Genomic DNA, 24,940 nt, shown 5'->3' on the forward strand with positions numbered 1-24,940 from the left:
AAAGCCAGTTTGCACCAGTCTAGGGACCCCCGGTCCCTGCTCTGGCACGAAACTGGACAATGGAAAGGGGAGTGACCACTCACCTGTCCATCACCACCCCAGGGGTGCTGCCCAGAGATCCTCCAGGTGGCCACTTGCTTGTGTCATCTTGAATCCAAGGTGAGCGGAGGCCCCTGGGAGCATCTGAGTGGCCAGGTCAGGTAGGTGATGTCACAGCCCCCTCCTGAGAGGTGGTCACCCTGCTAGGTGGCCAATTCCCCTTCATGGGCTATTTATGGTATCCCTTTTGGGTGGGTCCTCAGATTTGACGTGCAAGATTCCAGCAGGACTCCTCTGTACCATTTACTTCATCTTCTGGACACTGGAACTGCAACTGGACCATCCAGAAACTTCAGAGACAACTCCACTCTGCAACATTGTTTCTCTGGCTCCTTCCAGCAATTGCAACATTTCCCTGGCAGGGCATCCTCTGAGGATGAGTTTTCGGCCTGCACAGGAAGTAAGCAGGAATATCCTGTGAGTGAAGGAGTCATTCCCATGAATACGCAGGGACCAACTGCAATGACGAACAGCCGCGTGGATCTTCTCTAGTCCAGAGCTGCTTGGATGCTGCATCACAGATGGTGATCAGGAGCGGTCCCCTTGGTCCTCTCTACCAGCTGTCCAGCTTGGGAAACAGTAAGCCCTTGCCTCTCCATGCAGGACAGTACTCCTGTGCACTGTGACTCTTGCAGCTACCAATGCTCGTTTGCTTCTCTTTCAAGGGATCTTCAACCTCCGTGTAGCCCCAGCCCCCAGCACTTCTTCCAGCAACACACAGTCTCCTGCCTGGTGCTCCAGCGACGTGGGACACTTCTTCAGATGTGGCGAGTGGGCCTCACGGCGACTCCTGTGCCTGCTGCCCGTGGGGGCTGTCCCCTCCTCTTGTGACTCTCCCAGGAGCTGAGGGTCACCCTGGACTCCCCTCCTTGGGTCAGGTCCCCCTGACCTTGCTGATCCTCTTCAGCCTTGCAAAACCTTCTTCTCAGACTCCTGCATTTGCCAAGGCTTGTCGTTGGGTTTCCAGCACCACTGACAGACTGCATCACGCCTGCCGACATAGGACATCATTTGCAAAACTTCTGAAACTCCTATTCTGCTTCTGTGCTACACCGCTGACCTTCGTCCACCGTCAACCTAGTCCTGCATCCACAGAAGGGTGAATAGTGGCTCCGGCCACAACCAGACTATCCAACTCGAACTGGACTTGGTCCCTTTCCTTTCCAAGACCTCTTCTGCCAGGATCCACCTTTAGGTTCTTCCAGTCTTGTACAATCCTTTTCCAAAATCCTTCTGTTGAATTTGGGGAAAACCAGGTAATTGCCTCTGCTATCCTGGTCGCTGGGGTCACTCTGGTACTCACCTCTTGGGGTTCCTGGTTCCTTCAGCTCCCTTCTACTGATTCCACTTCCCTGGGTGGGGGACTGCCTTTCACATTCCACTTTTTAGTAATGGTTTGGCCCTCTTCTAGGGCCCTCACTGTTTAAGGTACAAAACGCCTTTTGCTTTCTATGCTATGTACTGATTTCTAATGTGTATATAATAGTGTTCCCTTACCTCCAGTTGGGGTATTGCCTATATATGTTTGTGTTACTATAATAAAGTACCTTTAATTTGTAACACTGTGTGGTTCTTTAATGTGTAAAAGTGCTGGGTGACTGTAGTGGTATGGAATAAGCTTTGTAAGTCTCCTCGATAAGTCTTGTCCGCTCATCCACAACTTCCTCTAGAGAGCCCTGACTTCCTAGACACTGCCTACACTTCACTAATGGGGGATACCTGGCCCTGGTGTAAGGTGATAACACCATAGGTGCTCAACACACATGAGGCAGGCTTCCTACACTGGTGGTGCAGCAGTAGGATAAGACACCTGCAATTGCCTTACCACTCTGTCACTAGTCACTTACCAAAGGAAAGACTAGTACTAGCTGTTAAGTACACAATACACTTAGTTGTCAGTATTTATGGTCTCCTAAATTTGGGAACACTAGGGGTCTAGCATTGCCCTTGCTCCAAACTTTCCTAGGGAGCCTAGTTGTTAGAGTAGTTAGGTACACCTACAACTCTAGCAAGAATGTCTTCAGTACAGCACAACTCTCATGCCCCAGACTCTCACTATGAGGGTCTTACTGTCCAAGAGCTGAGGAAGCTGTGTGCCTCTAGAAAACTAAAGAAAGGGAGAAATCCCAATAGGAGTCTGCTTCTAGGGTTACTCCTCCACGCTGACCAGGACAATGCTGGCAGCCAGGAGGAGGAGGAGGAAGTAGAAATGGGGCCCCCAGTCCTAGACAGGGAAGATTTAGGCTGCACCAGGGAGGGTCAGGAAGAACATGGGGAACACCACAGCCCTGTTGGGAGCACTTCAGATAGTCGGGGGGAGGGTCATGTCAGTATGGCCACCTTTACTCAGAGGGTTGGTCCAGGGAGTCCCCCAGAAGGAGGGATAGGTCCTCCTCTGTCCATAATCATGTCTCCTTAGTATCTGAGGGGACCCATTGCTACACCTCAGAGGAAGATTCCTTAGATATGGAGCTTAGGAAAATGAGGTTGGAGGCCAAGCTGAGGCTGCAGCTGCAACAGCTAGCCCTAGATAGGGAGACATTGGCAGTGGAAAGTGAGAGATAGTGTTTGAGGTTAGCACCCCATGGTGGCAGCAATCTTAGCTGTAGCAACACCAGAATCAGGGAGGACTCCTATGATTCTAGGAACCTGGGCAAGATAGTTCCACCTTACAAGGTGGGAGATAATGTTTACAAATGGTTCGCTGATTTGGAGAGGGCCTGTGAAGTACAGAAGGTTCCCTAAAGGCAGTGGGCAGCAATCTTGTGGCTGTCCTTCTCTGACAAAGGCACAGACAAACTCCTCACTGTCAGGGAGGAAGATGCAGACAATTACACAGCACTCAAAAATGCAGTTAGATGGTTTTGGTTTGACCACTGAACAACACAGGATTAAGTTCAGGGAAAACAAAAAGGAGTCCTCCTAAGATTGGGTAGATTTTGTGGACTGCTCAGTTAAAGCTCTGGAAGGCTGGTTGCATGGAGGTAAAGTGAGTGACTACCAGGGCTTATGCAATTTGCTTCCAAAAGAGCACATTTTGAATGACTGATTATCTGATCAGCTGCATCAATACCTGGTGGGCTCTGATCTGACATCACCCTAAGAATTGGGAAAGAAGGCAGACAAGGGGGTCAGCACCAGGGTGAGCAGAAAAACTCACACAGGGGTGACCACAAAAAGAGGAAAGCAGGTAAGCATCAGGAAAGGGTGGGGACAAGGATAAAACTAAAGAGTCATCAGGCCCACAAAACTCCTCTGGGAGTAAGAATAAATCATTTTACCCCAACTTTAGGAAACCTTGGTGCTACATCTGGAAGAACAAAGGCCACAGTGCAGGGGGCAGCTCATGTCCTAAGAAAGCCACCAAGCCCCCACCACTACTAATAAAACCTCTACTCCTAGTGCCCCTAGCAATGACAGTGGTAACAATAACAGTAGTCAGTCCAGAATTGAAGCTGGGCTCACCTTGGGGACTGTAGTGGGATCTGGACTAGTCTGAGAGACTACTGAGGCTGTGTTGGTCTCCGATGGGGGCACTGACTGCCATCGTAGCTGTCTGTCCCCTTAACATGGGTAAAGTACAGGCAGTGTCCCCTAATGAATGGTGTTGAGGCTGAGGCCTAGAGGGACACAGGTGCCAGTGTCACTATGATGACTGAAAAAAAGGTGTCTCCTGAGCAACACCTACTTGGTCACACGTACCAATTGGCTGATGCTCACAATAACACTTTGTGCCATCCCATGGCAGTTATTTACTTTAGCTTTGGGGGGGGGGGGGAAGAGGTTTACTGGCCTTAAAAAGGTTGTAGTGCCCTCTGATCTACCTGTAGAATGTCTGCTAGGTAAAGACTTGGAGACTCCAGCTTCGGCTGAAGTGGAATTGGAGACCCATGCAGCAATGCTCTTTGTCATTACCAGAGCAAAATCCAAGAAACACAGGGAACAGGGAGCACTGGAGCCTGGAACACTGGCCCAGGAGGTTTGTAAACAACAGAGCAGAAAGGGTAAAAAGGTATCCCCCTGCTCCAGCCTCCAGTGAGGATTTAACTCCTGAGGGAGAGGAATCTACTTATTGGGTGGAACCTACACCAGAGGAGATCAAAGCTGAGCTCGTGGGTGCAGGGGGGCTGACCAGGGAGGAACTCAGTATGGAACAGAAAACCTATCCCAAACTGGAGAGCTTAAGGTAGCAAGCTGCAGCACAAGAGGCAGGGGATGTCAGTGGCACTCATAAGGTGTACTGGCATAGCAGTCTCCTTTACTCAGAAGTAAGGGGCCCTAAACCTGGTACCACCAGGAGACTATCTATCCCTCTGAATTTTAGGGAGTTCCTGTTAACTCTAGAGCATGTCTTTCCCCTTGCAGGCCACTTGGGGCAAAGCAAGACACCAAGGAGTTTTGTCGCCACTGTGTCACTTGCCAAGCCAGTGGCAAGACAGGTGGCACTCCAAAGGCCCTTTTAATCTCTCTACCAGTGGTTGGGGTGCCCTTTGAGGGGTTAGGGTGTATATTGTTGCCCCCCTGGACCTTCCAACAGCCTCTGGCAATAGATTTATACTGGTGGTGGTGGACCATGCCACCAGGTATCCAGAGGCCATCCCTCTTAGGACCACTACAGCTCCTGCAGTGGCCAAAGCCCTCCAGGGAATTTTCTTAAGGGCTGGTTTTCCTAAACAGATGGTACCAGACTAATGTGCAAACTTCATGTCTGCTTACCTTAAAGCCATGTGGAAGGAGTGTGGCATCACGTATAAATTCACCACGCCTTACCATCCTCAAACAAATGGATTAGTTGAGAAGTTTAATAAAACTCTCAAATGCAGAAACTCAGAAGGAGGTGGGATGTCCTGTTAACTTGATGAACGTACTCACATTGGAGCCGGAGAGGGAAACGAAATACAACTACACATGAAAAGCTAACATCTTGATTAAGAAACCCAATGCAGAGATTGGCAAATGCAAGCATTAAAAATAAGACAAGCCCTGAGGAAGTCTGGTGGGAGATATCCCTGACCAAACACGTGTTGGATGGGTATGAAGGCTGTGAAGGCTGGTGATGGATATTGATGAATTATAACAAATATATGAGAAGACACACTATGGAGAAATTAACTTTATTCAGTAAACATTGATTATGGACTACTAAATATAAGGAGTGTGAATGGATATCAGCTGCCTTCCTCTGCCTTAGCTGGTCCAGCAACAGGAGGGCAGAAACCTGTCTGAGGGGTGGCAGCAGCCTGGGCTGCCTGGAAAACCCCCAGAAGACTAGTAGGAGCAGTGCTGTGGGTCCTCTAAGGAGCCCTCAGAGTGCATGGAATCAAACAAACAATACTGGCAACAGTATTGGGGTATGATTGAAACATGTTTGATTCCAAACATGCCCAGATTTTCCTGCAGGTGGTAATTGCTATAAAGCCACGGAAGGATCAAAAGGTAGACTGGGCTTGGTAGGAAGCCATGGATAGGCTCAAAGATCTGGCCATTTCCTGCTGTCTTCAAAGTGTTCCAGCACTGAGACTGCCTTTTCTCCAAAAAGGCAACAGCCATCAAAGGGCATGTCCATGACAAATTCCAGATATCCCCCAGAATGCCAGTGGTACTCAACCAGGTGTGCCTTCTGAGTGCCACTGATGACAGAATCCCTCTGCCTAATGAGTCAGCTGTGTCCAGGCCACATCTAATAGTGAACTTTGCTGCATCACACCCCATCAGAAATGGATTTGGTAAGTATGGCTCAAGGGGGGGAGGGGGGCGGGAGAATAGAAAGATAGAGATAGAGATAGATTATGTTAGCCCAAAAGGTATGCAGTGGTTACAGACTGTAGTGCGAGGCTAACAGAATAGAACATCATCTTGCCAAAGCTGTCCAGTCTTTTGGATTCTCTATCCGCTAGGGTGGTAGGGAATGTGCCATGTTTAACTTGAGAGATGGAGGCTTGGACCACCAAGTTCTCCGGGTGGGATGTTGAGTGAGGAAACTGGGGATCCCAGGAGGAGGGCGATAGTGTCAGGCAATCATCCTGTGCACAGGGCTCGGACCAGACCTCAAGCAGGACATCTGTAGGGCTTCATTGAATGGGAGTAGAGGTTATTAGGGGGTGGCTCCCGGCCGAAGCACTTCTGTCAAGACATTTGTTTTGACTGCCACAGAGGACAGCATAAACAGTACCTCAGCCGCCCTCAGGCACCACACCAATGCAAAGGAGGCTCCCTTCTCTGTAGCCATGGTAGCAGAAGTGACCAAGCCAGTGTTGGGTGAAGTGCCTAACACACTGGCATCTGCCAGTTCCTCATACCAGGTGCCTTCTGGTCCATCTAAAAGGGTGGTGAACTGCATAAGGGTCCTCCGATCCCTCCCAATTGCCTCCCTCCACAGGCTTATCAAAAGAAAAAGGCAATGGGTCAACTCAGAAGGCACAGTACCGGCTGTCCCTGGCATCAGGCAATGCCAATCTGGCTCTGTTTGGAATCAGGATTGACAATGGGGCAGAGGCTCCTGCAGGCCATCAGCAGGGCCGGAATCAACAACACAGGAGCAGGCTTCTTGGAAGGTTGCAGGCTCGCGGGTGGAGCAGCCCTGGATCCATGGGGCCCACCTGGCACTGGCTATAGGAAAGATAGGTTTAATTACTTCATGTATACCTTTCTCTGTGGAGCAAACTCTTCAGTGAAAGAATTGTAGATTTACCAGTATCATTAGTCACAGAACCTGTGCTAACCGTGTTACAAAACCCATTAAGCAGCACTGTCCTCGGTACATAAACATTGGTGAGAAACAATTAGAAACCTGATTCAAAGATAAAATGTGTTTCAAAACTTGGTCCATCATATGACTGCTGTTTTGCAGAGGTTGCAATAATAGCTACTGAAGTTGATCATAAGAAATTCTAATGACGTGAATCTGTGTTTAAGTTTGAAACCCAATGTATTAAAGGTTTCAGTTTGAACTGGTCACAACCTTAGATACGCGAGATAAACTGAATTACAGGTTTAGATTTGGAAATTAAGGCACAGTATCTGGTACCGAGCTCCTTATATGTGTGTCCAACCACTTAGTTTCTCTTATCTTGTGTTTTGTGAGTATGCACTAAAGCGGCCTTTCCAAGACAGGAGGTCGGACTAGCAGGCATAATGACTTTACCTTAAACCCTGTGCCCAACTTCCTTTTCCTGTGACACGTGATAAGAGAAGCAGATGTTTTTTCTGGTGCTTCTGTGGAGTTACACCATCTTCCATATACCCGTATCACAGAAAAAACGGTACAACATGGAGCAAAGGAATTTGGCAAGGGCCAATATCAACCATCTTCTGAGCAGCTGGATTTGGAAGTCTGAGCAATCACAGTGACCCATGCCAGGCTGAGCTGGCAGGAGTACACTGATACCTGCAACTCCTTGTTGGGGGCCCCAAGGTCTGCGTAAGAGCAGGTTACTTGAGAATCCCCCCTCCTAAGCAGGTGGGTATGGGCCCCCAAAACAGCAATGGGAATCCTCCCACCTGTAGCAGTAGTTTTGCTGACTAATAGAACACAACAGTTCTGGTCCTGAATGCCTTTTACCTACAGGCAAGATCTGCTCCCTGCTACTACATCTACAGTCTCTGTAACAACCAGTTCCACTTTTGACATGGATTCCTCAGCAAGCTCAACCAAAAAAAGGCGCACACACACAACAACAACAAAAAAATCACCAGACAGTGGCTCCCCAGAAACAAAAGACACACCTAGTAAGAGGACAATGACAAGCACTGCCCATAGCACAAGCATCATAGAATGAAGCCTTAGTTAACAGCATGCACTTAAGCATGTGCTGGGAGTATGGCATAGTAAGATATCCAATACGATTCTTTGTGATACTCGCTGTTTGTTGTGCTCACTACAAGCAGTTCCTTTTCACTGATTCTGCTATAACAATACAGAGAAATGGGGGCTATCACCACTTTGTTTTCCATGTCACCTGCCTTTCATATTTAATTAGTGAAACGGTTTATCTTATCTATTAATAATTTGATCTATTATTACTACATTCAAACTAATGTACAAGTTACTTACCTTTGGTAACGAAATATCTGGTAGAGACATATTCTAGTTGCAGATTCCTTACCTTAGAATTTTCCCCCAGGCATCAGACTGGATCTGGAGATTTTTTCTTCGAGCAATACCCTTGCGCATCGGTAGGTGGCGTCGATTGAATCCGCAGGCGTCGTGGTCGCTGTGATGACGTCGGGAGTAGTACATAGATGCAGCAATCGTGCAATGACGTCAGTTTCTTTTAACGACTTTCCACGCCAGAGCGCAGAGCTGCTAAGAACACTGATATTGGTGCGCCAGAGCTAAGGACCTGAAAGGGGGTAATCCCTGTCCCTAGAAATCAGTTCGCAAGAGGGGAGGATGGGTGGGCGGTAAGGAATCTGCAACTAGAATATGTCTCTACCAGATATTTTGTTACCGAAGGTAAGTAACTTGTACATCTGATAGAGACTTCTAGTTGCAGATTCCTTACCTTAGAATAGATACCCAAGCAATGCCATCCTCGGTGGTGGGATGTGAACTAAGATCATACTAGAAAGTCCTGCAGGACCGAAAGACCACAGTAGCCGACCCGACGGACCAGACTGTCCAGGCAGTAATATTTAGCAAACGTGTGCAGAGACGCCCACGTAGCTGCCTGACAGATATCCAGGACAGGAACTCTGCTTGTTAACGCAGTGGATGCAGCAGTGGCCCTGGTAGAATGAGCCTGCAAGCCGTCAGGAGGTGGCTTTTTCGCCAAAGCGTAGCACATTTTGATGCAAAGAAGCACCCATCGAGAGATGGTACCTTTCTGCACTGCCTTCCCTTTCTTCGCACCCACATAGCCAACAAAGAGTTGATCGTCCACCCGGAAGTCTTTAGTAAGATTGAGATAGAACGCCAACGCTATTTTTGGGTCCAGACGGTGGAGTCTCTCCTCCTCATGGGAAGGATGTGGGGGTGCGTAGAAGGTGGGCAAAGAGATGAACTGGCCTACATGAAATGGTGTAACCACCTTAGGAAGAAAGGAAGCGCTAGTGCGTAACACCACTTTGTCGGGGTGTACGGACAAGTACGGAGGCTTTGAAGAAAGGGCCTGAAGCTCACACACTCTGCGAGCAGAGGTGATGGCGATGAGAAAGACACTTTTGAATGTGAGGAGCCGTAAGGGACAATTATGCATAGGCTCAAAGGGAGTACACATCAAGAAAGTAAGCACAAGATTAAGATCCCACTGAGGCATGATGAAGGGAGTGGGAGGAAATAAGTGGGTGAGCCCCTTTAAGAACCTACTCAAAAGAGGAGATTTAAAGAGTGAGGGCTGATCAGGAAGCCTAAGAAAGGCGGAAATGGCAGACAGATACCCCTTAAGAGTGCCCAATGCAGAGCCCTGCTGGGCTAATGAAAGAATGAATAGAAGAACCTCTAAAAGGAGGCAGATAGGGGGAATCAACAGATTTGTTGGTGCACCATGCCACAAATTTATTCCAATGCCAGGCGTATACAGTTTTAGTCAAGAGACGCCTGGCTGCCAAGATAACATTGCAGACTTCGGGTGGAAGGGCAAATGCCGTCAACTGTTGCCGCTCAGTCTCCAAAGAATGAAGGCAGAGGTTGGACAGGTTCGGGTGGAGGACCGTCCCCTGCTGCTGCAACAGAAGATCCGCCCGAAGAGGCAGTCTGAGAGGAGGATCGATGGACATGCTCAGTAGCTCTGGATACCACACTCTTCGAGCCCAGTCCAGAGCCACCAAGATAACTTGGGCCCGGTCGCTCTTGATCTTCTTGAGAACTCTGGGCAGAAGAGGGATAGGCGGGAAGGCGTAAAGGAGGTCGGAGTTCCACTCGAGACGAAAAGCGTCTCCGAGCGAGTGCCGCCTTGGAAACTCCAACGCGCAAAATAGCTGACATTGCGCGTTCTCTGCAGAGGTGAACAGATCTAACCAAGGATCTCCCCACTTGAGAAAGAGACCATGCACCACCTCTGGATGAAGACGCCATTCGTGATCGTCGGCGGCTGAGTTCATCTGCTCTGGCGTTGAGAGAGCCCGCCAGATGTTGGACCATCAGGGTAATGCCCTGATGTTCCAGCCATGTCCAGAGGCGTAGTGCCTCCTGACATAGGGTCCATGACCCTACCCTGCCTTGTTTGTTGGAGTACCACATGTCGGTAGTGTTGTCCGTGAACATCTGCACCACTTTCCATTTGAGAGAGGGAAGGAATGCTTTCAACGCAAGTCTGATCGCTCGGAGCTCCAGCATGTTTAAGTGGAGTCCCGACAACGCCGGAGACCAGAGGTCTCTGATCTCTGCCTCTCCCATGTGGCCACCCCAACCCAGAAGCGACGCATCTGTCACTATTGAGAGATCTGGTTGGGGAAGGGAGGGGGATCTGCCATTGACCCAATTGGGATTCAAAAGCCACCACTGCAGTCCCCTCTGAGATCTGGACCATGTCGGAGAGATTCCCCTGATGCTGCGCCCACTGAAACTTCAAGTCACACTGCAGAGCCCGCATATGCCACCTGGCATGTGTTACTAGCAGGATGCAGGAGGCCAAGAGGCCCAGCAGCCTCAGAGTCTGTCTTACCGAAACCCAAGACCAAGGCTTAAAGATCGGAATCATAGCCTGAATGTCTTGAACTCGCTTTTGTGGAGGATAAGCCTGAAACCGCACTGTGTCCAGAACTGCCCCGATGAAAGGAAGCGTCTGAGAGGGAGTCAGGTGTGACTTCGGAACATTGATAGTGAACCCCAGCTGGTGCAGGAGGTTCGCCGTAGTCTGGAGGTGTGAGACCACTCTCTGGGGCGAAGGCGCCTTCAACAGCCAGTCGTCTAGGTAGGGGAAGACTGAGACCCCTAACCTGCGCAGATGAGCTGCAACCACCGCCATCACTTTCGTGAACACCCGAGGGGCACTGGTAAGGCCGAAAGGGATCATGGTAAACTGAAAGTGCTCGTGACCTACCACGAATCGTAGGTAACGTCTGTGGGCAGGCAGGATGGGGATGTGGAAATAAGCGTCCTGCAAGTCCAACGCTACCATCCAGTCTTCCAGCTCTAAGGCAGACAGAACCTGAGCCAGGGTGAGCATTTTGAACTTCTCCTTCTTAAGGAAGTAGTTCTGGTCCCGAAGATCTGGGATAGGGCGCAAGCCTTTGTCCTTCTTTGGTATCAGAAAGTAGTGGGAATAACAACCACGACCTACTTCTGGCACAGGGACCCTTTCTATAGCTCCCTTGGCCAAGAGAGCCGCGACTTCCTGGCGGAGAAGCACCAAATGATCTTCCGAAAGGGGATGGAAGGATGGTGGCATGTGTGGTGGTGCGGATTCGAAAGGGAGAGAGTAGCCCATCCGAATTATTTGCAAAACCCACCCGTCCGTGGTGATATGTGCCCAGTGGGGCAGGTGATGGCGGATTCTGCCACCTACTGGGCAGGAGGGGACGGACTAGAAAGGTTTGGAGACTGCTGCGGGGGCAGGGGTGGACTGGACAGACCTCTGGTTCCCTGTCCCACGACCACATGGGATTCCGCGCCCCCTGCCACACATAGGCTGTCCAGCGTGCATGGCCCGTGGCTGGGTTGAGGACGCGACAGGGCGCCCCTTCCGTGGCCACGAAAGGGACGAAAAGCAGACTGTGGGGGACGTGTGGCGGCAGAAAGGCCAAGGGACCGAGCCGTAGCCCTGGACTCCTTGAACCTCTCCAAGGGCGAGTCCGCTTTGTCTCCGAAGAGACGGGTGCCATCAAATGGCATGTCCATGACTGACTGTTGGACATCCCCCGAGAAACCAGAAGTCCGTAACCAGGCATGGCGCCGTAAGGCCACTGTCGTAGCAACCGATCTGCCCAGAGAGTCAGTCGTATCCAGCCCACAACGGATTGTGAACTTCGCCACGTCTCTCCCATCCTTGACTGCTTGGGAGACGATAGCACGTGCCTCCTACGGTATGTGCGGCAGGACTTGCGCAACCGTATCCCACAGGGAGTGGGAATAACGGCCCAAAAGGCATGCGGTGTTCACGGACCGCAGCGCGAGGCTGGAGGAAGAAAATAAATTCTTTCCAAATTGTTCCAACTTTTGGATTCCCTATCAGGGGGTGCGGAAGGGAACGCGTCCGGAGGAAGAAGAGGATGCCTGGATAACAAGACTATCAGGCGTAGGATGTTGGGACAGGAACTTCGGGTCGTTTGGCACAGGCCAATCGCGGCGAGCGATCATCCTGTTCACAGGAGCCCCTGTGTTGGGTTTGGACCATATACCCAAAAGGACGTCAGTGAGAGCTTCATTAAATGGGAGAAGGGGTTCAGATGTAGAAGCCCCAGGCTGAAGCACCTCCGTCAGGAGGTTAGACCTGACTTCGACAGTAGGTAGCTCAAGGCCAAGGACCTCAGCCGCCCTTCTAACCACCATACCATAGGTAGCTCCTTCCACCATAGCCACGGAAGGAGAAGACAGCATGCCAGAGTCAGGAGAAGTATCAAGACCACTGGCTTCGCCCAAGTCCTGTGCCCAGTCCATAGTAGGGTCTTCCTGGTATTCATAAGGGTCCAGGGATCCCTCCAATTCCTCCCCGTATTTGTACTCATAGGAAAATGGGTCAGAATCCGACCTCGGGCAAATAGGGTCCACTGAAGCCGATGGCGGCGTCGGCCGACCCCGCTCCGACTCCAAGTCGTCGGGAATAAGAATCGGGTCGACGTCGATAGTGGGCACTACCGGCGTCAGGAGCATCGCTAAACGACCCGGCGCCGGGGAAGGTCTCGACTGTACGACCGGCGGCGGTGCGGATCCACGCACGGATCTGGAGGCGACCTCAGTGGCCGGGGCCAAAGCCACCGGCGCAGAACCCAAAGGCCCCTCAGCCAAGCCCCTTGGGCCCGAAGGTGCCATTTTGGGGTCGGCACACCCAAAGATGAGGCGCATGGCCTCATAGAACTCCTTGAGTTGGGCGGGGGTTGCTCTGGGAAATTTGGGGAAGCGCAGAGTCGACCCAGACGTAGGCTCCGAGGACGGAGGCCTAGTTCGTGGACGCTCGTCCCACGTTGCGTCAACCGAGCGACGGGGTGAAGTCGGAGAGCGATGGGACTTCTTCGACTTCTTCTTACCTTGACCCGAAGATTTTGAAGAAGACGAGTGGTGGTGGCTCCGCGCCCGATCGAGACCTTCCTCTCGAGCGAGATCGGGATCTACGTGGAGTCGAGTGCCGGGCTGTCGTCAGCTTTAGGGACCGCTCCCTCAAAGCCTTCGGATGCATCGCCCGGCACTTGAAGCACGACTTCGGGTCGTGGTCGTGCTCGAGGCACCACAGGCAGACACGATGAGGGTCCGTCACCGACATCATGCGGTGGCAGTCCTCGCACGGCTTGAACCCGGTCTTTGTGGACATCCTCAACGCACCAAAGGTCGCAGCAAAAAATAGACAAAATGGTCGAATTCGACCAAAATATAGCCGAGGGTAGCTCTCTCGGATCAGCGCGTGGCGCGGAAAGAAAATAAATGACGTCACTGCGCGAGTGCGGCGTCTATGTACTACTCCCGACGTTATCACGGCGACCACGACGCCTATGGAGTTGACGGACACCACCTACCGACGCACAAGGGTATTGCTCGAAGAAAAAAATCTCCGGATCCAGTCTCCGGATCCAGTCTGACGCCTGGGGGAAAATTCTAAGGTAAGGAATCTGCAACTAGAAGTCTCTATCAGATGTATTCTATATACTGTAAGGATAGTAGGATTGTTTCATTGGGCAGATCTTAAGGTGGGGGCAGGCCAAGCGCGGTGGGAGGAAGGCATCAGCAGGAAACACATACAGGTTCCAAGGACAACAATCAGTCCTCCACTGAAATGGAATGGATTAGGGAGGCCCTCTGCTTCGCTGCTCCCAGTGCGGTGCATGGCTTTGTCTCTCACCCCGACAGGACCTGTCCAATCCAGGCTGCCTCCCCCTCAGTCTCCGCAGGGGAGTGTGGGGGGAATGGGAGAAGCAGGACCGCCAGAGCCCCAGCCATGCTGGACTTCCACTGGACTTTAAGGCGTTAGGCCGCAGGAATTCATCCTCTGTGGCAACGGGCCCTAGACTACGCCCCCGGCCCGTCTCGGCGGACTGCATCATACTCTCCTTCGAAGGGGTGTCAAGGGCCCCTCACCCACTGCTGCATCATCTGGGGAAGGTCAGCTGTTGCAGATGACAGTCCCTGAGGGGTTTCGGGCTGCGTTGTGACCACCCATCGCATCCGCCTCAGCCGCCCAGCCTCCTTCTTTGCCCCACCTCCGTCATGGAGCACCAATCGCAGGTCTCGGATGGGTCTGATCATCTGGAATGTGCCACCCCTGGCTCTTCTCCGTTCATGGAGATATCTGGAAATCTTGGGACAGCAGCAGAGTTGGTGGCTTGCAGTCAGATCATGGGGGATTTACTACGGAGATCGATTAAGGAGCGACCGCCATCTTAGCCCCTCAGGCCACACCACATACATTTATTATTACACTGCTACAGCCGTAAAAAAAACAATCGCCACTTTCCCTGCTACATTTCCATCAATGCAGTCCATGCAATTCTTCCCTTCGATCAGCCTCTAATCTCAGCCATATAGCTCTTGTCCTGTCCTATTCTCCGTGCCTCACACATTCACTTTCTCACCCGTGTCCTCCTCTGGCTGCAAACATTTCATGGAAGGGAAACTGTCTGTGAAGATCTTTCTCAATAACGTCCAACCACTTAGGGTCTCCAGGGTTCCGCTCTAATTCCTGCAGGAGACAACAAAGTGAAAACATCATGCATGTCTACTGGGCAACTAAACAACAGACTAAAAAAAAAGTCACATTGTTAATGAAAGGCTTGCACAAACAGCAACAAAACTCCAGGAAGGAAGTCATGAATAGTGCTGCCCAAGTGAGGGATCCAGGAGCACTTTTACAACCAATGGCATCTCTTCTAACACACACACATACTCATTTAAAAATGTTGTAGTACAATAATAGTTCAGGAATAATAAAAAAAAAAAAAAAAGAATAAAAAAAAAAAAAAAAAAAGACACTTAACATGCACCAGTTAAGGATAGTGGCGCAAAGCATAACTCACAAAACAGCCAAGCAAACCATCACCACATCAACTGACTTTCTCCTGTGAATTTCTATTTTTACTTTGAGGAAATAATATCCAATTTCTATTATAGCAAATACATCCCAATTCGCCTAACCTTCAGCCATGTGCAGTGGGGGTTGTACGCAAGGTGTCACTTAATGAATGGGCCTGCACCCAACTCACTGTGAACAGTAGGCAACTCCTGACTGTGCACAGACTCTGCAAAAAGTCAGAACCTTTGCCCACCCCTCTGACAGCAGCCACATCAGCTGCACATGACCATCATCTATGCAGAGCAGGGGCTGGCTGCGGGGTCTGCGCTATAGCCAGGCCCTGTGAGGAATGCTAGCTGCACACAGCCATTGGTCTTCTACAGCTGTGGAGAGTCATACTGTGCTTTTTTACCTCATAATTCACAGATCCAGGGCCAGGTTTGTGAATAAGGTGATCCACAGTGTCATATGCAGACTTTAGGATCATAAATTCTGCAGTAGATCCTCAAACCCCACAGAAATATTATTTTGATGCAGAAGGTCCCTTGGTTGATTCTTCTTATGGGCCTAGTTGTCAGGCTATACTCAGCCTTCAGCATTATGCCTTATTTTTCTTAATTTGTCCTAGTGTGGTGCTTGATGCACCACATTGTGTATAATGGTGGCTTCAAATTAACTTTCTCTGTAATGTGAAAGTGCTGGATATCCAAATCCCCAGCCGGATTCATGAATCAGGAGTGCATGACTGGAGAAAAGAAGCTCCCTCATCCAATGACACTCCTTTAGTGTAAATGTATTTTGCGGCTCCTCCAAGCATTCACAGATCCTCGGACAATCAGCAAATTAAAGGTCCAAAAAGCTCAGATTTTTGCAAAGTCAATAACTTAGAAACATGAGAACGGACTTACATCATACCAAGAAAAATTGTAGTCTCCTGCCTCACTTAGTGTAATTCCTGCCTTATATTTTCTACAACAGGAAGCAAAGGGCCTGGTTTACAGTTCGGCGGACGGTTTACTCCATCACAGATGTGATGACTATCTCATCAGCCCAACTCTAAATCAGGCTGAAAGATTCCTGTGGGAGTTAAAATGTGAAACAATGCACAAAATTTGCCATGTTGATTCCAGCCAACCTGAAACAAATAAAAAACAGTCCCTAACACGTTTCAAGCAAGTCAGAGAAACATAGCTTTGTCCAGACACAAGGGACCACCCAGTAGAAGTCAAAGCAACACCGTATCAGGCTTTGAGTGCCACACACATGATGCAATAACAAAGTAGGGAACTCTGTGTAGTTTACACATTTTTTTCTCCATTGCGTCTGGACAAAGATGTCTCTCGTTGGTCTCTCTGGCAAGCTCTAATAATGTGTCAGGGACTTTTTTTTTATTTGTTTCAGGTTGGCTTGAATGGTATTTTACCAATCCAAAACTGTAAAGCAGTGCCTGGAGTGGCAAAAGCCATTTGTAATTTTTCAGCTTGGCGTGAATGGCACTAGCTCATCCTATTCTTAAAGACTGAGCTGAAAACATGGCAAAGGACTTTGTCACTTTTATAGTTCACAGTGGATAGCACCATGTAAATCCTATGCTTAAAAACTCTGCTAGAAGAACAGACATTTCAGATGAGCAGTTTAGATTGTCAGCTATATTGTGTTGCAGAGTGTTCCATGTAAAAGAACTACTCTCCATCGAAAAATTGGAAACTACAGGTAAGGATCATGTTACTTACCCTGTAACCGTTTGTTCGTGGCAAGTAGTGCCGTGGATTCACATGCTCTGCATACTCCTGCTATCTAGTTTTGGGTCCGGATGTGAGCAAGTTGTTTTTCTTCAAAGAAGTTTCTCGAGACACGAGTCAAAGTAACTCCTCCTCTCGGTGATAATGCGCATGGACTTTGTCTCCACTGTTTTCCCGCAGTTGGGTGAAAATAGAGTGTGAGTAAGTGTTAGAAAGAGATGTCCATGTATATGAAAGTATAATAAGATACTGCAAAGGTCACAGGTGTCCGGGGAGGAGGGTGGGCGCATGTGCATCTATAGCACTACATGCCATGTACAGATACTTACAGGATAAGTATTGTGATTGGTTTGATGGCATGTGTGGCTGTAGATACACATGCTCTGCACAGACTGTAAAGCAGTACCCTCCAGAAACAGGTGGCTATCCTCTGGGTGGTGCAGTTGTTTGAAAAAGGGTACACAGCACTGCCTGTCCTACATTTGCTTGTTGGCATGCTAATACATCCATGCAGTAATGTTTAGTGAAAATGTGTGGAGTGGACCATGGAGCTGCTTTACAAATCTCAGCTATTGGAATATTGCCCAGGAAAGCCATAGATGCTCCTATCTTATGGGTACAGTGTGCTCTAAGAGGTGTGGGCAAAGTTCTTTTAGCTTTGCTTTGGCGTAACAAGTTTTGAATGCATTTACTTATTCATCTTCGAATGCCAGATTTAGATATGGGAGGAATTTTGGGTTAATTCAAAGGACTATCCTATCCCTGTGTAGTTGGAAAAAAGATTCTTCCAAGGTTAGTGCCCACATCTCACTAACACCTGTATGGGTAGTGATTGCTACTAAAAAGGCTACCTTCCATGACAGGAAATGAAGAGGGCAGTTATGCAAAGGTTCAAATGGTGGATCCATAAGTCTGGTCAGTACAATGTTGAGATTTCAAGGCGGTGCATGGGGGAACCATGGTTGTAATTATTCTTTTAAGGCCTTCCATGAATGCCCTAATAACTGGTACTTTAAACAATGATACATATTGTCTGGTTTGCAGGTAGGTAGCTACAGCAGCCAGATGCAGGCGTACTGAAGTGCACACTAGACCAGAGGTAAATGAAGTAAATAGCAGACAATATTTAGAAAAGTTGCATTTGAGGGATCAATGTGTGTTATGGCAATAGAAAAAAAAAACTTTTCCACATAGAAGCATAACATGCTCTGGTTGGGGGGGTACGTACCTCCTTAAGAATGGCCAAGCATTCTGGAGGGAGAGTCAAGTATCCAAATTCTATGACTTCAGGAGCCAAATCACAGGGTTGAGTTTCTTTGGATTTGGATGCCTGATTTCTCCATTGTTCGGAGTAAGAAGATCCTGCTTGAGGGGAAGCTTCTCATGGGGAACTACAGAGAGCTTGAGTAGTGTGGTGAACCATGGATGTTAAGCTCAAGTGGGAGCTGATGGAATGAGGGAGAGAGACGGTTGCCTGAGCTTCCGAACCACAAATGGAACAAGAGGGAGAGGTGGAAAAGCGTAGGCAAATATCCCTGACCAGTTAATCCATAGAGCATTGCCTTTATAAAGTGGGTGTGGGAGCCTGGAGACCAAGAGTGGGCATTTTGCACTGCCTGCCGTTGTGAACAGATCTATGTGTGGAAACCCTCATCTGTGAAAGTATGGGAGGAGGACTTGGGGCTGGAGTTCCTATTCATGGGATGGCTGCTGCATCCTGCTGAGGAGGTTGGCAAAGTTGTTGTCCATCCCCAGGAGGTGTTCCACTAACAGGTGCATGTGGTGACATATTGCCCACTGCCAACTCGTCTGAGATGGGCGTGATAAATGCAGAGAGTGCCCCCCCTTGTTTCTGTAGATAAGACATAGCTGTTGTGGTGCCTGTCCGGATTAAGACAACCTTGCCTGTCAGGTGAACTAAGAAGGCTTTGAGTGATAGATCAATGGCTTGAACCTCTGTGAAGTTGTGTAGGACTTGGTGTTTGGAGACCCTGGATTGTGAGGTCCTGTAGATGAGCAAACCCATCTTGTAAGGGACGCGACCTCTATGAGAACTATCTGGGGAACAGGGTGGAGGAACGGCCACCCTTTTGAGAGGTTGTGTGTGTTCCACCACTGCAGAGAGTGATGAGTGCAGCTGTCTACCAACACTAGATCTTGTAATTGCCTTGTGACTGAGACATTGACTCGCCAGACATTCCTGCAACGGGCCCATGTGTAGTTCTGCATGTGGTACAATTGCAATGCAAAATGCCACCATAGCTAAAAGGCGCTGAACTGTTCTGACTGTTAAGCGTTGATTGGCATGAAGCGGTTGCATCAGGGTTGTGATGTTCTGAATCCTGACTGCATTCAGGTTAGCTAACCCTAGCTGCGTGTTGATGATAGCTCCTAGATACAGCTGAACATGTGAAAGATGAAGGTGTGATTTCTGTACGTTGATGGTAAACCTCAGTTGATGAAGGTGTACAGCAGGTGTCACCAACCAGTCAATCGCAAGCTACGAGTAGCTTCCAGACCCCTTCAAAGAAGCTTACAGCCTTGGAGTTCATTTTTAAATAAGCACAGGGTCACAATTTTCCTTTTAATGTTAAGGGAAGCTGTGTTTATTTTACTTTTTTATTATCATCCGGCTCCAGATCGCAAGGCCTGATAAAGAGCAGTGCTGGAGTCAGATTTACGACCTAGGACACAAAGGTGAAGAACTAAGGTATTTAAATCTTAACCAACTCAATATTGGGGCATGGGAACAAAATGAGGTTTCTCAATGCTATTAAACTCGAGAAAATTAAAATGAAAAGTTAAGTTAACTTTCATTTTAATTGACCCCTTTTTCTTTTTTCAAAGTGTTGCATTTACAAACAGCAGGCCACTTGCTCCCAGTTGGCAGTAGATAACTGTGCTATATTTATAATTTTATAATTGAAAAAGTCATTTTTTTTGTTTAAATGGGAAAAGCTTAAACTGCAGAAAAAAAGTTCCACATTATGAACATTTTTGCACTTTACATTTCTACCATTTAAAAAAATGGTTGTATGTTTATGTAACAGTGCCACGTATGGCGAAAGGTATGTCCTGTGCCACAAGTACATAGGACACAGGCTCTCAGCTACCCATACACATATAGCCCATTCATAAGCACACATGTTCATACATCCCCAAAGACCACACTCTCACTGACGCACATGGCAGCCCTCTCATAGTACCCTTAGACAAAGTATTTTGTTCAAACCATAGTATCTGGATGTGCATTAGGCTTAAAGCCAAGGACGCTGGGCATGGGGGTGTTTTGTAATAATGTGTAAGTTGTTTAGCCTTCGGTAGCTCACAATGAGTTTTACTGATCAGAAATAGCTCTTGCGACAGAACAGTTTGCGGACCCCTGGTGTGTAGTGTTCTGGGTGTGTTGCAGGTACAATGAAAGCTTACTGGATTTGATGAGTCGGTCATCGAGATATGGGAAGACATAAAAGCACTGTCTGTGCAGATGTGCTGTGATTACGGCCAGACATTTGGTGAACATAGAAGGTGCGGGAGTGACTCAGAGTGGGAGCAATTTGAACTCAAAATGTTTTACCTGTATAATGAGCCCGAGGTATCTGGAGTGAGCTGGATAGATACTGTGAAAGTATGCGTCCACTGCAGACAAAGTCACCCTGTTGTAGCAGAGGGATCACATCCTGCAGTTACCATATGAAAATGTTCTGACAGGATATAACTATTTAGTGGCCGGAGGTCTGAAATAGGCTGAAGTGATCCATCTTTTTTTGGGAATTAGACACTATAGGGAGTATACTCCTGTGCCTTGCTGATTATGAGGAACAGACTGAAAGGACCCTTTGTGAATGAGAGCCTGTACTTTTTTCAGCAAATTTAAATGCTCTATGGAAAGTTTGTGTTTGTGAGATGGGATGTTTGGAGGTGTTTTGATGAGCTCCAGACAATAACCATTTAGGAAAATGTCCAACACCCACTGGTCTGTTGTTATGGTTTTCAAAGTGGGGAAGAAAAGCTGTAGACATTCCCCAACAGGTGCAAGATGGTCAGTGGGATCTGGATGGGGTAGCGCGAGTGGAGGAACCCTTTTCAAGACCTTTTGAGTTGTGTACCCAATATATGTCTCTGTAATATCCCCTTGAAGGGGAGGTTTAATACTGTTGCCTAAAAGAGGAGGTAGATGCATCTGATGATGATGTTTTGGTGCCTTTTGTATGTGGGACACCGAAAGGAGCCACGAGAAGTGGGAGTCTGAAGTGCCCCCATGGATTTGGCAACTTCTATATCTTTCTTCTTTTTTTTCCTAAAGTTTGATCCACCTGGAGACCAAAAAGATGCTGTTGGTCAAAGGGGGCATTCACAAGTGTATGCTGTACTTCTGGTTTAAAGCCAGAAATGTGTAGCCAGGAGTTTGAGCAATAGTATGCTTGTATTTAAGCCCCAGGCAGCTGTGCCCACTACATCAACAGCACATCTGATTGAGTTGTTCGAAATCAGTTTACCCTCATGAACAATTTGTTAGCCTTTTTTCTTGTACTTCTCAGGGAGATGTTGGAGGAGTTCCTCCAGTTCATCCTAGCGGGCTATGTCGTACCTTGTCAACAGCCCTTGAGTGTTGGCAATTCGTCAGTGTGTTGGCTGCCTTTACTGCCACCCTTTTACCTGATGCATTAATGAGCTTGGACTCCTTATCAGGTGGAGGGGCATCTGCTGTTTGAAAATTAGCCAACTTACAGGCATTAGATACTACCAGTGAGTCTGTAGGGAGTTGGCTCATGATGTAGGGAGGGTCTGAGGGTGCAGTTTTGTATTTTTAATCACCCTTTGTGTAATAACACAGACGAGTACTGGACATTTAAAGATCTTATCTATGTGACAGGTCATCCCTTTTAACATGGGCAAATATTGGCATGCCCTAGTAGTAGGAGAAAGTGTCTTAAGAGAAAATCATCCTCTATAGGGTTTTCGTGTCAGGGACCTGATGATATGCAGCTGCCCTAGCTTTAAGGTCCTGGATGAGGTTACATCATCTGGGGGGTGATAGCTTGCTGGGTAGCGGTCTGGGTTGGTAGTTCCTGGGTGAGGGTTGTCGGGGAATCAATATTATGAGTGTCCCATGGATCTGTGGGTGGCTGATTGACATCATCTCCCCTCCCTGACCCCAGTGTAATATTGCCGGGAACCCTGTGGAGTAACATCATGTATATCAGAGTGATGCAATGAAGGAGTTGATGGTGAGGGAAGTTGAGGAGGTGAAGGATAAGCAGGCAAAAATGGCTGTAGAGAACTGGTGGCCAAAATTGACAAGTAGAGTGCATAGTGAATATTATTTTGCTTCAGTTCAAGCCTGTCAGTAAGTCTCTAGGATCGGTTCCGGTGCTGAGGTGGTCGGAGGTGAAATGGTGGAAGCTGAGGTGCTCGGAGCCGATGATGCAGATGGTCGGCTCAGCACCAGGATTGGGCGGTCCTGTACGGCTGCAGGAGGTTTCGACTTGGCTTTCGGAGCTGCGTCCAACGCAAGGGCATCCTTAGCAGATGGCCAATACCTTCCATGGCCTGTCAGCAGTGGTTACCAAGGAGCTATATTTGCAGTCAGAACTGAATGTCTCTTGGTGGGCTGAGCAGGGACATGGGCACTCACCGCATGCTGTCCTGAAGGAAGATCTTGCATCTGCATGCCAAGCTCGATTTTTGAGTCTGACTCAGAGTCCAGTATGGAAAAAGCCTCTTCCTCTGCTGCTGAGGCCTCGTGCATGTCTTCCTCTTATTCAACATAGTGGTGATCGAAAATGTCCAGTGTCTCTTCCAGGTCTTTGCGCTGTATATCTCTCTGATGCACCCGACGATCCTGCACTGGTTTCTTTGACCAAAAAGATCGACAGGTCTCACAATTTTCCTCATTGTGGGTGGAGACTGTTGGAAAATTACCCTCTCTGAGGCGTCACACCAAACTTTGTGCCTTCCTCCTCCTCTTTTTCTGACCTCATTTTGTTGGATTTAGGACTTTGGTATTTTAACACTGCTAACGCTACAGTGCATGTGCTCATTCCTTAGAACATGGTAACATTGGCTCATACCCAATTGGCATATTTAGTTTACTTGTAAGTCCCTAGTAAAGTGCATTAGATGTGCCCAGGGCCTGTAAACTAAATGATACTAGTGGGCCTGCAGGACTGATTGTGCCACCCACATAAGTAGCCCCATGTCTCTGGTCTGCCATTGCCAGGCCTTTGTGTGCAGTTTAAATGCCACTTCGACTTAGCATTTAAAACTACTTGCCAAGCCTTAAAATACCCGTTTAATACATATCAGTCACCCCTATGGTAGACCCTAGGAAACCCATATAGCAGGGTGCCATGCAAGTAAATGGCAGCACAAGTTTTACATGTCCTGTAGTGAAAATCCCCCACAGTCATTTTTCACTACTGTAAAGCCTGCTCCTCTCATAGGCTAGCATTATAAATTCCCTCATATGCTTTTAAGTAGTAATTTCTGATTTAAAAGGAGAAATCCTTTCACATTTGGTAGGGTTGGAATGGTAGTGAGAAATCCTACTTACTGGTGAAGTTGGATTTTACACTTCTACTTTAGAAATGCCACTTTTAGAAAGTAGGCATTTCTCTGACCTTACTGTCAACTGTGCCTTACAGCCTGTCTCTAATCCACATCTCGTCGTGTTAGTTGACAGCCCCCTTGTGCATTCCACCCAGACATCCATAAACACAGGAAACTCAGCTGCATCTGCATTCATCTGCATACAGATGGGTTTCCCTGGACAGGAAGGATGGAGGGGCTCCCTCTTACACTTCAAAAGCCAGTGGCCTGCCATCACAAAAAGGACTGATAACCCCCACAGAGCTCCTGGCAGACAGAAATTGTTTGAATGGGAACCTGTGAAATTCAAAACAATTCTTTGAAGTTTCCTCCACTTCAAAGGCACTTTTGGATATATATATAATGGGTCTGTGACCCCACCAAATCAGATACTTCTGGATCTGCAACTGGACTCTGTCAGAGGGACCGCCTGGCTTCCCAAATGACTCATCTGGACTGCTTTGCTGGAAGGACTGCTGGCCTGCTTGTTGCCCTCCTGCCTGCTGACCCCGGGTTCTGCTGGAAGGACTTTGCCTTCCTCCTCAAGCGCCCTCCAAGGGCTTGGATTGAGCGTGCCTCCTGTTCTGAGGTCTCAGGGCTTTCAAAGACTTCACCAAAGAAGAGAAAAACGAGCGGTTGGAAAACTGATGCAATGTCAGCTAAATTTGATGCAATTCCTGCCGGATTGACGCAGCAATTGTTATGTGGCTGAAAAATCACTGCATTGCCTGCCAGATCAATGCAGCACCTGTTGTCTGCTCAATGAGTTCTGGGTTTTCAACGCATCGTTCCTGGGCATCAAAGTATCCCTGCATTGCAGTGAGGAATAAAGGCTGTGCTCCTGGAAACCGATGCATCACCTTACATTGTGGCAAGAAACCTCACATCACCTTTGCCAGCCACACAGGGGAAAAAAAAAAATAATCAATGCATCGCTTTACTTTTTGACGCTTCTCCTCCTCTGCAGCTCCTCGGAATCGCTATTTTTGACACATTCAAGGTACTTTGTGATCAAAGAATACAACCTCTGATTCTTAAAGATCGAGACTTATTTAAACCCTTAAAAAGTGATATATTGACTTGTGAATATTGGATTTTTGTTGTTTTGGTCTTATTTTATTCAGATAAATATTATCTATTTTCCTAATCAGTTGTGGCGAATTTTGTGGTGTTTTAACTCGGTTACTGTGTGAGTTATTGCACAAATACTTCACACATTGCCTTCTAAGTTAAGCCGGACTGCTCTGTACCAAGCTACTGAGGGGTGAGAACAGGATAATTTAGGCTGTGTTGAGAATTACCCTGACTAGGAATGTGGTTCCTATTTGCACTGGGTGCATACCCCTGCCAACTAGAGACCCAATTTCTAACAGAGACAGACACAGGCCGCAAACCTGATGGAGGTCGGTG

The 24,940-nt window shown here is 48.2% G+C and overlaps 1 protein-coding gene across 1 annotated transcript in view; it reads right to left on the minus strand.

Annotated features, from left to right (window-relative positions):
• TBC1D10B (TBC1 domain family member 10B) overlaps window positions 1-24,940 on the minus strand; it is a 255,385-nt gene that overhangs the window by 106,663 nt on the left and 123,782 nt on the right. The window contains exon 4 of the mRNA XM_069244376.1: window positions 14,761-14,867. Within this exon, the coding sequence (XP_069100477.1) occupies window positions 14,761-14,867 (107 nt within the window). The remainder of the gene's footprint in view (window positions 1-14,760; window positions 14,868-24,940) is intronic.

The sequence above is a fragment of the Pleurodeles waltl genome, chromosome 7 (genome assembly GCF_031143425.1).
Source record: "Pleurodeles waltl isolate 20211129_DDA chromosome 7, aPleWal1.hap1.20221129, whole genome shotgun sequence".
NCBI classification, from domain to species: Eukaryota; Metazoa; Chordata; class Amphibia; order Caudata; family Salamandridae; genus Pleurodeles; species Pleurodeles waltl.